Source organism: Herpailurus yagouaroundi, unplaced genomic scaffold (genome assembly GCF_014898765.1).
Source record: "Herpailurus yagouaroundi ecotype Mexico unplaced genomic scaffold, PumYag 29, whole genome shotgun sequence".
NCBI lineage: Eukaryota > Metazoa > Chordata > Mammalia > Carnivora > Felidae > Herpailurus > Herpailurus yagouaroundi.
This window is the reverse complement of record NW_024412377.1, coordinates 39748339-39760601: the sequence shown is the minus strand read 5'-3', so window position 1 is coordinate 39760601 and position 12263 is coordinate 39748339. Positions and strand designations below refer to the sequence as shown.

The 12263-nt window shown below is 37.4% G+C and overlaps 1 protein-coding gene across 2 annotated transcripts in view; it reads right to left on the bottom strand.

Annotated features, from left to right (window-relative positions):
• The window catches only part of NDUFS4 (NADH:ubiquinone oxidoreductase subunit S4), a 114491-nt gene extending 102675 nt beyond the window's left edge, over window positions 1-11816 (bottom strand). Inside the window, exon 1 of one of the 2 annotated variants that reach the window (XM_040496879.1) lies at window positions 11689-11816. In XM_040496879.1, the coding sequence (XP_040352813.1) occupies window positions 11689-11786 (98 nt within the window). In that variant the 5' untranslated portion in view covers window positions 11787-11816. Of the gene's footprint in view, window positions 1-1304; window positions 1340-11688 lie in introns of those variants that run through there. The other variant, XM_040496885.1, reaches the window with a different exon arrangement.
• Between the last annotated feature and the right edge of the window lie 447 nt (window positions 11817-12263).

Here is a 12263-nt window from a genome sequence, read left to right as displayed (position 1 = left end):
TCCACCCACTGAGCCAGCCAGGAGCCCCCAAATCCATCCTATTTCTATATACAATTAGAAACTGAAAATTTTAAGGGTGCCTGGGTGACTCAGTAGGTTGAGCATCTGACTCTTGATTTTGGCTCAGGTCATGATCTCACAGTTTGTGGGTTCGAGCCCCGCATCAGGCTCTGTGCTGACGACTCAGAGCCTAGAGCCTGCTTCAGATTCGGTCTCCATCTCTCTCTGCCCCTTCTCTGCTCACGTGCTCTCTCTCTCAAAAATAAACATTAGGGGCGCCTGGGTGGCGCAGTCGGTTAAGCGTCCGACTTCAACCAGGTCACGATCTCGCGGTCCGTGAGTTCGAGCCCCGCGTTGGGCTCTGGGCTGGTGGCTAGGAGCCTGGAGCCTGTTTCCGATTCTGTGTCTCCCTCTCTCTCTGCCCCTCCCCTGTTCATGCTCTGTCTCTCTCTGTCCCAAAAATAAATAAAAACGTTGATAAAAAAAATTAAAAAAAAAAAAACATTAAAATATTTTTTAATAAAAATAAAAAATAAAATAAAATCTAGATGAAAAGGCAAAGAAACTAGAATGTTAAAAATTTTTGAAAAAAAAGAATGAAACTGAAGAATCACAATCACTCAATTTTAATACACATTTACTCTGAAGCTATAGTAATCAAAACTGTGTGGTAGTGGCAAAGGGATTTAGATCAATGCAACACAATAAAGAATACAAAAACAGACCCAGACAGATATAACCAAATGATTGCTGACAAAGGTACAAAATCAATTCAATGGAAAAAGAATGGTCTTTTTTTTTTTTAATGTTTATTTATTTTTGAGAGAGACAGAGCGCGAGCAGGGAAGGGGCAGGGAGACACAGAATCCGAAGCAGGATCCAGACTCTGAGCTGTCAGCACAGAGCCCGACATGGGGCTCAAAGCCACAAACTGTGAGATCAAGATCTGAGCCAGAGTCGGATGCTCAACCGATACACCCAGGCACTCCTGAAAACAAATGGTCTTTAGGGAGGCCTGGCTCACTCAATCGGTAGAGCACACAACTCTTCATCTTGGGGTTGTAAATTCATCAGTTGTAGAGATTACTTAAAAATAACGCCTTAAAAAAACAGAAACAAAAAGATAGTCTTCACAGTAAACGTTTCACAACAAAATGGTGTTGAACAAGTGTATACTCACATGCAAAAAAAGTTAACCTCAAATTAAATCTCACACTTCATACAAAATTCACTCAAAATGGATCATAGATCTGAATGTAAAATACTAAACTTCAAAACTTCGAGAATACAAAAAAATCTTCAACCTGCGGTTGCTCCCAAACATACAGCTTCAAACTCAGGGAACTCAGGAAACAGGTAAGCCCTGGAGCTTCAACAGCCTTCTGTTCCTTCCAGGGGATCCTGAGGGGCCTGGACAAATCAGAGGTATTGCTAATTGGTTATGTTGACACTATTGGCAAACAAATTGGGATAAACTCGACAAGAGAAGCCAATAACTCTACAGACAAGGGTTTGGAAAAGAGAAAGGGAGACATTTATTTCAGCAGCCATGGGAGATGGCAGGCTTGAGCCTTAACAATCTACCTCTACCAGCAAGATGGACACCTAGAGTTTTGAAGAGAGAGTTCAGAGGAGTAAGTTCAAGAGAGGCAAAGAGTGTGTGACTATGAGTAGGGGTCAGTATGTGTTTAGCCTATGATCATGGGCTAGAAGGGGATGGGTGAGGTGTGGTCTTCTAGGCATTCCACCACTATCTGGGCTCTTCTGGTCTGGTGGTTGGAATGTTTAGGTCATTGCAAAATTCTTTGTCAAGGCCTCAAGAAAGTACAATAAGAAGTAACTGTTGGGGTCTAGAGTTGAGCAAGAGGGCTCGCTGACAGGGTTCAGCAGAGTTCTTTGGACAACAAAAGTACTATCCATTAAAAAAAAGACTGGTAAGTTGGACTTTAAATAAATTAAAACCTTTACTCTGTAAAAGATACAGTTAAAAGAAGAAAAGCTACAGATTGGGAGAAAATATTTACAAACCACATATATGACAAAAGACTTATATCCAGGATAGTTTAAGAACTCTCAGAGCTCAACAATAAAAAAACAAACAGCCCAATTAAAAAATAGGCAAAATATATAAACAAACACTTCCCCAAAGTTCAACATCATTAGCCATTAGGGAAACAGATATAAACCACAATGAGTTAGCCATCATGGAAATACAAATAAAAACCACCGGATACCACTTCACACTCACTAGGATGGTTATAATAAAGAAGACAATAACAAGTGTCAGCAAGGTTGTGAAGACACTGAACCCTCATTTACTCTTGATGGGAATGTAAAATGGTGCAGCCACTTTGGAAAAAGAGTCTGGCAGTTAATCAAAAGACTAAACAGAGAGTTACAACATTATCCAGCAATTCAACTCTTCCGTATATCCCCAAAAGAATAAAAACATATGTATAACAAAAACTTATACACAAATGTTTCATAGGTCATTACTCATTAATAATCAAAAGTGGAAACCACCCCAATGCCCATCAACTAATGGATAAATAAAATGTGGTATGTCCATACAATGGAATATTATTTATCAATAAACAGGAATAAAGTATTGATAGATGCCACAACTTGGATAAACCTTGAAAACATTACGCTAAGTAAAAGAAGCTAGTCACAAAAGATCATATGTGATTCCATTTGTATGAAATGTCCAGAGCTGGCAAATCTACAGACACGGAAAGTAGATTCTTGGTTGCCTAAGACTGGGGGAAAGAGAGAAACAGAAGTAAAAGCTAGTGGGCACAGAGTTTCTTTTCGGGGTCATAAAAATGTTCTACAATTGGCTATGAATGGTCGTACAACACTGTGAATATACTAACAACCATCAAATTTTACTTTATGTGAGTGAATTTTATGGAATATAAATTATATCTCAATGAAATTGTTATTTAAAAAACCACAAACTTGGGTAGCTTAGTTGGTTAAGTGTCCAACTTCAGCTCAGGTCATGATCTCACAGTTCGTGAGTTCAAGCTCCGGAGCAGACAGCACAGAGCCTGCTTAGGATCCTCTGTCACCCCCTCTCTCTGCCCCTCCCCTGCTCACTTTCTTTCTCAAAAATAAACATAAAAAAAAAAAAAAGAGCCACAATGAAATATCATTATACATCTATTAAAATGGCTAAATTAAAAAATACTGACAATATCACTGTTAATGAGACACAGAGTGACAAAACTTTCATACATTGCTAGTGAAAAAGGAAAATGATACAACCACTGTGGAAAATGGTTTATTAGTATCTTATAAAATTAAACAAATACTACCAATGACCCAGGAATCTCCCTCCCGGGTAGCTACTCTAGAAAAATGAAATCATGTTCATACAACTCCTGTACACAAGTATTGACTATAGTGGCTCTACTTATAAGTATTAAAAACCAAAAATAAGGACATTTGGTCCTTCAAGGGGTGAATGGATAAATTGTGTGGTACATCCACAAAATATGTACCACTTAGCCATAAAAAAGAATGAACTATAAACACAACAACTTAGGTAATCTCAAAGGCATTATGTTGAGTGAAAGACACCAATCTTCACAAGATTGTATACTGCCTGGTTCCACTTATATTATACTCTCAAAACTACAAAACTATGGAGATGAAGAAAAGATAACTTACTGCCAGGGTCTAGAGTCAGGAGGGATAACATGAGGGAGTCTTTCAGGGTGATGAATTCTTTCAATATTCTGTACCGTGACTACTGTGGTGATTACACAAATCTATACATGTATTAAATTCTAAAAACTGTTCACCAAAAGGAAAAAGTGAATTTTTCTTTATAATTTTAAAAATAAAAATTTTTAAATTCCGACTTAAAGTCAACTTTTCTCTTTAATTCAATTTCAACTCACTAAGTTATCACCTCTGGTAATTTCATTTAGTTAACAGTATACAGCTCAAAGAAAGATACTGGCAAAATGGACTATATCCTAAGGAGTACCAAGAGGTAGTAAATAATTAAGAAATCTGGTAATAAATTAATAAAGGGTAAAAAAAAAAACAACACACAATATATGCTAAGTCTAGAGCATACACTTAAAGGGGAGAATGAGTAATGACAAATATCTTAAATTATCTGAAAGGCTGACATATGCATGGGGGTTAGAATTTTTTCTACACAGTATTAAAGGGAATATCACTTACCAACGAATCTAAAAGTAGAACGTTTTCTAGGGTTACCAGAAATTTACCATTTATTCCTCAAGTGTTAGATAATCAAGAAACAGGAAATTCTAGAGATTCCTGCATACACAAGAGGTCAGGCAGGAATATCCTAGAGTTTTCTCCCAACTCAAACACTGTATGAATCTAATGACTATTACTTCTAGCGTTAACCTAGCAAAGTAAAAGGTATTGAACATCTAAAAAGGTAACCCTTCCTGCCAAAATATCACCTTTCATTGCATAAAGGTAAATATTACAAGGTAAAAATTTGAGTTCCAAATTTTTAAAAAGACTAAATAAATACAAAAATCTTAACAAAAGCCATATTGAGATCTATTTTATTTTCCCAAATCTTATTTATACTAAGGATATTAAAATTAAACTCAAATTATTAATGCCTAATTAAATCTAATTTCATTAGACTTAAAAGACAAAAGTTATAAATATAAATTTCATGCAAATTTCTGTAAGTATATTGAAGAAATCTCCTGAAAAAGAAGTGCTCTTTCCACACAAAAAGTGGTAGTCCTCAAAAGAGCCAAAACATCTGTATTCACTTTAAAGCTCATCAAGACAGACTGACATTTTTAGGAGAAGCATATGGCTTGCTGAACAGTCATCTAGAACAGGATCTTTTGTCTAGTAAACCCTATTCAAGGACCATTTACTTATGTATAGAGTGGCTGAATAAAGGAAAGAACATATTTTCGAGTCCTAGAAAACACAAAGAAATAAACTCTTCATCTAGCTTTGTTAAGGATACAGCAAAACATATTACAAAGCAGCCAGATTTTTACTCTGAGACTGTGCCCTCAACATCTGAAACAATTCTAAGAAATCACTGAAACAAAAGAACTCTAGAAAAGCATGCAACTTTCTTAGAGAACTATATCCAGCCAAAGACCACCTCCCTAAAAAAGGCATTTCCATTTTAAAGGATAAAACACTTTCTTCTTAAAACTTTGAAGGGCAGAGTTCAACAGCTGCGCTATATTAAACCTGAGCTCTTCCAAAAGGAAGAACAAGAGTCTCTAGAGAGCGAGTAACATGGCCTGCTTTCTCCAAAATTACCAAAATGCCTGCTCTCCCTCAAAGGAAAATTTCTCCAAGAAAAAGCTTCCATCCAGTGCATGGGTGAAAAGCATAAAGCTTAATTTAGATTAGGGAAATGTGCAAAGATGGAAGAATTTTTGTTTGTTTCTGGAAATCTCCACCCGACCCCCAAGGAAAAATGCATTTTGAAGTCTTTCATGATATAGCATGGAAACTATTTTAAAACGCACAAACGGTAATTTTCAGACCTAGCTTCCCATCAGAATCACCAGAGTTAAGCCTCAAGTTAAACTTACTGAACTAATACATATTGGGGCCAAGGCATCTGAATTTTTTATGCACACAACAGGTGATTCTGATGTACAGCAAGGGTTTAAAAAACCACTAAACTGGAGCATGATCCCATAAAGGAAAAAAATTACGTCAATGCAAAAAGGTCACATTTGAGCAACTAACTAGTTCTAAAGAACCTAAGGTTGTATTCACCTATCAAAATAAGACAAAAGAAAGAAAATTTGAAACAGGAATTCTGAATTGCTCTCATGCCACTACCTAAAAGGCAAAAGAATTAGAATAGTTTGCTAAAATATAAAAATATTTAGATGAAAGTCACTGTTAAGAATCTGGCCACTCCAAAATTCAGGTACAATAAAGTTCCATCAGGATCTTTGGACACTGCAAACTAAAAAAGAAAAGTTATAATAGGAGCTCATGTATTATATGTAATTATCTGTGAACCTTAAAAAAGCTTAAGGTTTTAATCGCAACAAAGTAAATTTCAGCCATCATCAGAGCTTCATTAAGCCTACTTTATTTTACTCAAATCCTAACAGGTTTACTTGGTTGGTATTCAAACTCATGATAAATGAAAAAGGGTAGTGAAACTGCTAAAGAGAGGCAGACCAGTCAAGGAAGGACACAAAAAACACTATTAAAAAGCAGACAAAGAACTCAGAAAGTATAGCAGACACTTGATGGTTTTTAAAGGCATCAGAATACAATAACTTTTTCCTAATGATCACTGGAGTAAGAAAAAAAGAAAAATATATTCCATTTACCTTGTTTAAAACATGTATTACTTGCATTTTGTTTAAGGGGGTAAGAAAGTATCACAATCAAGTCACATATACAAAGTTTCTCAGCAAAAATAATTACCAAACTTAGGGGGAAAAATCCTTATTACAAAAAAAAAAGAAAACAAATTCCTCATTTGGAGACTGTCACTGTACAAAAAGGAACAGTGAAAGTAAAGAGCATCAGATAGTTTCTCAAATAAAGACATCCTGCTAAAAGAAAAACAGAGAAGACACTGAGGTTTTACTCTTAGCAGACATATACTTCTCATTACTAAAGTCAACATGCTCCTTGGCTGCTAAACCAGACTATTTCCTAGCAATGTAAATTTTAAAATGTTTCCTCATCTGAAAAATGAGAAAAATAACACCTAAGTTCATAGGGTCACTGTGAGAAATATGTAAGATAACGCACGTAAAGTCACTGGCTAATACACAGTGGCTAATACACAATGAGAAATAAAGGTCACCTATTATTAATTTGTGCTCAGAACAAATACTATAAAAATGATTCTCAACTTTAGACAACCAAGGGATATATTTTAGAAGCTTTTCCATGTGAAATAGTCTTGTTCTATATTCACCCATGCCCAGAAACTTCTTCAAACATGTCTAACAAAGGAACCAAGTTGCATCATCTTTCTCCATTAAGCTCAATGTATCATTAATTTTTAAAAACTTCCTGTAAAGTTACTTCCAGAAGGCAAGTCTGATAATCACATTTAGTTACTATTATGCCAAGAAAGTTATCATGTTCCATGAACACCCTTTCCCAAATAAATTCATTTCTACCTCTTTATATAATTTGAATACAAAAGAGTCAGGACACTTGTCAGAGAAATTTCTGAGTACAAAAAAAAATCTATTCATAAGTCAACTTCAATCCAGATGTTAAGAGTTTCAGGTCAATATTTTAATCTCAGACCACTGCAAGTAATTAGAAAAGAATATACGTAGTAGATATTTTATATTCACACTTATGTAGGTTAGTATTTGGCTTTCACTGATGAGGCTATTAACAGAAATACCACCTATGGCTTCCTGCTTTTCCTCACAATCACACATCTCTAAATACGTATTTACTCACGTACGTGATCAACATTTACTATTATTTGTGAACCATTACACTAGGTGCCATCAAGTATACAAAAATAAATAAAAATTTTTTCCAGCCCTCCAAAAGCCTGTGACCTCACTGATACATTAGTCCATGTGCTAAAACCTGCTCATTTGCATGCATGCGTGTGTGTGTAAAAAAGGTCAATATAGGTTATGTTGAGGCAACCAAAAATTCAAACATTTTTGTAACTCACAACAAAGATTTCTTTTTATTTTTTTAACGTTTATTTATTTTTGACAGAGAGAGAGAGAGAGAGCGATGGACACAGAGAGAGAGAGAGAGAGAGAGAGAGAGAGACAGAGCATGAGTGGGGGAGGGACAGAGAGAGAGAGGGAGACACAGAATCGGAAGCAGCCTCCAGGCTCCGAGCTATCAGCACAGAGCCCAACGCAGGGCTTGAACCCATGAACTGTGAGATCATGACCTGAGCTGAAGTTGGATGCTTAACTGACCGAGCCACCCAGGCGTCCCAAAGATTTATTTCCTAGTCACTTTATATTTTATATAACATGTAAGAATCAGCTTCTAGCTTTGCTCCATGTGATCTTCAATCCAGGATCTAGACTAAAAGAAAAAAATCCCACCTAAAATGTCTATCCTATAGGCGAAGGGAAAAGGGACATGGCAAATCATGGGACAGCTCTTAAAGCTTCTGCTTGACATGGCATATTGTTGCCAGTAACATTTCATTGGCCAAAACAAATCACTTGACTAATGGAGCAGCAATGTATAATCTTGTCACAGAAAACGGAAGCAAATATTTTCAACAATACTACCATCTACCACAATATCTATCACCAAGATTAATGAAAAGAAAAATACTCAGGCTATTCAAACCAATAATAAAGTAGTGTTTACTTAGGTAAAGTTTACTATGTGCCAGACACTATTCTAATATTCATTAGTATTAAAATATTTAATTCTCCTAAGAACTCAACAAAGATCTCTACTACTGCTGAAACCTCATGAACCATTATGGGTATTTCTTAATGAGAAAAATAAGCAAAAGAATTAAACCTATTAAAGGGTATTTTAGAAATATTTCAAGCTCACTAAACTTGGCTTTGATATATTTCAAAGACAGCAAAAGTAGCTGCTTTTCAGAGAGGAATTTATCCATCTTATCTGAAGTAGAAGCCAATAACTGGCTTTAAATGTCCTAAATGTTTCTCAAATTTGGGCTCAGTTTCCCAGTAAGGTGTAATATACACAGAACCCTTGTCAACCTTAGGACTGTCAACTTCAGCACATCTTACTCACTGAAGGTTCCTGGCTTATCTAATGCTGAAAAAGGAAATAGTGTGACACAATAGAGCCAGAGATTGAAACACAAAATAAGGCTCACAAAAAAGATCCAGACATGGGGCACCTGGGTGTCTCAGGTGGTTAAGCATCCGACTCTTGATTTTGGCTCAGGCTCAGAGCATGATCTAACGGTTCATGAGTTTGAGCCCTGCGATGGGCTCTGTGCTGACAGTGTGGAGCCTGCTTAGGATTTTCTCTCTCTCCTTCTCTCTCTCTCTGCCCCTCCCCAGCTCGTGCTCTCATTCTCAAAATAAATAAATAAACTTAAAAAAAAAAAGTCTATACACTTAGTCCTCACCACGGTCATTAATTAACACCCTATGCAGACCCTAAGGAACTGTGTTTGAGGTAAACACAAGATTCAGTTCAAATTGAAAAGTGATGAAACAGGGCTAGGCAATACACAAATGGGTTAAAAAAACAAAACAGAACAAAAAACACTGTATCAAACATGGAGTCCAAAGTATTGCTATTTTGAAAGAGCACCATTTTATCTAGCTTTTAGATTAAAATCCTAAATAGTTAAACTCACCCTGGACAATTCTGTCAGAAAGTCAGGGAAAGTAAGAATAAATGTGGGCCATTTATCCGGTTTTTCCCCCTTCTCATTCAGTCCAGAGAAATGAGAAGCACATGGAAACTGAGACTCGCTCTGGAACACGAGCTCAGGAACTAGATCAACGGAATCATCTACACTGTTTAAACAATTTTTCTCCTTGTGTGTATGTTGTTGGGTTTTTTTGGTTTACTCTGGTTTTGTACTAATACACTGTAATTTCATACAAGTTAATGTAACAGCTTCTTTCCTTCTACTCACACTTTCTTCAGTATTTGTTCACTACTCCCTCCTTACCAACTGCCTTACTGAATCTACCCTTCATTTTATTCAAGAGATCTGAAAGGTTACATTATTTGCAAATGTTTTCTAAGCATTACAATAAAATGAATTATAGATTTAGATTATCCTATTAACTGGTACTCTTTCCACACACAACCTTTTCAGATCCTCATTACCTTCAAAACATAATGGAAAGACAATGCTTAAAGGATGAGAAGCCAGTAATAGGTAAGAGAGAAGGGCCATAAATTTCCCTCAAGGGGAGATGAACATCACTAGTTCTCTGGACAAAAAAATGTGTTACAGAAAGCAAATAAATGGGGGCACCTGGCTAGCTCAGTCAGTACAGCATGTGACTCCTGGTCTCAGGATTGTGAGTTCCAGCCCCACACTGGGTGTAGAGATTACTTAAAAAATAAGATTTTTAAAAGGCAAATGAATGTGTCATTTGACTTGTGGTTAAAATTTGTTTTCTTTGTCTTTTACGTTTTTTAAAGTGTGAAACAAAGATCACTTTACATAATTTAATATTTTATTTTCAAATCTCTAACACATTTGCAAACAGAAACTCTTCAAATTTGCATAAGTAGTACTAGTTGTCATCAGTTTCTAAAATCCAGTATCTTAACTTCAACTACCATAACTGCTGACAAAATGGCTGACTTAGATATAGAATTTAGTTAGATACACAGTCAGGTCTTAATTAGCCATGCCCCAGTGGCCCCTTCAACTCTGTTTTGAGTTCTAGGGCTACTGTGAATACAATATTACTTGGGAATGCAAAATTATTCTCCATAATGTCTAGGAGAACAAGAACTAACTTGGATCACCTCTCTTACAGCCCCCTAAGTCAACCAGTCGGGTATTTTATTTAGAGAAACACTTCCCATTCTTCAAGTCTTCATATGTACAATAGTTCACTACAAATTTTTTTTTACCTTTCCCCAATCTTAGCATCGTTATTTTTCAACAATTCTATCTTATGTATGTATCCACTATTGCCTTCAAAGCTTTTCATAAGCCACTGACCCTATTCAGGACATTCTTCTCCCCCCACCCCAACACACCAAAACCTTAATAAAATTTACCTCACAAATCCTTTCTAATTAACTCTAGTTCTAACGCTCGGGATTCCCTTTATATCTAACACTAAATTAATTAGTATTTGACTAGACCCTCAATTTTTAACCACCCCCATCTGTCCCTGCAGTCTTCCCGTGTTATTCTAAGCACTCAGTGTAGTCTCCAGAGCATGCAAAAGGCATTCAATACATGCCCTGATTTATAATAGGCAGCGAAATAGCGATGAAACATAATGCTTTGCAGATAAACACACTACCGTGTTTACATGCTATTGTGTTAGTACCACAGTCAGGAAAATTCGCGTTAAGAGGGAAATCGAGGATTAATGCAGTCAGGAAAAAAGCACCATCACAAAAACGCTCAAAGCAACACAACAGCAACAATCTCTGAATTATTGTGAAGCTTTAATAAAATTCTTGATAGGAAGCCTCCCGGCATTACCACCAGCCTTTTAGAAATTGCCTTCCAATATTGCTAGCAATGGTATGTTCACTAACATTGAATTCCAACCAAGCAGGCTGATGAATAAAACAATCTTTCTGTTCAGAAACCCACTAATACCACTTAAAGCCATGTAAGGGAAAGAGGGATTTAACCCCAACAAGGCCTGGAGTGATGGACAAACAGGTGAAAAACGGAGGGGGTGCGTAAAGTGGGGAGAAAGACCAGTGAGACTCCTCCCCTTCTCTGGGGGCTAGGGCTCGGCTCGCAGCCCTGGAGACAACCCCACCCCACAGACCCTCTCTCACAGCAATAGTCCCAAAGTTTCCAAGAAACCAGAGGTCCTCCTCCCCTCATCCCCGCATTCACACCCCCACTCGCCTGGCCAGTGCCCCTGAAAAGCAGCTAGTCCCAAATCCAACCGCCCTCTCCGGAGGAAAGGGTCAGCAGAGAACGCTTTCCCAGAGGCCTTCTCCGGAACCCAGCCAGCAGAAACCTCCCCAAAAGTGGAGAGACCCCAGAAGCTTGAAGAAGAAGCCTGACAATCCTGTTACCTGGTAGGAACCCTGGAAGCGGAAATGGCCGCTACAGCCACTGCCCTTTTCCCCCACAACATTTGCCTCAGCGCCACTGACATTGTGACCGCCGCCATCTTGCTGCAGGCAAACGCCAGAACGGATCACCGGAAGGGACAAACTTCCTTCGTTCTCAAGCTTCTGTGGCTACATCGTAATGAAGTGGGCTTTTGTTAATTTCATTATTGTTTGGCGTTTTGGTAAATGCTGGAGTTCAGAAAAGAGGTAATAGGTTTGATTGAAAGAGATAAGAAGGAAAATGAATGGAAGAAAATGCAGCAGTGCATTGTGTAAATATTACCTCCACAAATTGTAATCCTTGTTTGTTGCTAGGACTGGTTGTTTACTGGTTATTCAATGAAAAGAACCCTCCCCTCCCCCCCCCCCACACACATACACACACAGAAACGCAAAAAACATGGAAATTTTAAACACCTGCAACTCATAATTTTTTCAAAGGGCTGAGCATATTTAGGGCTGAGCCCACTGGAAGAGCCAGAGGGCTCTTTGGGTTCTTGAGAACCTAAAGTAGTACTTTTCCAAAGTGTTGCCAG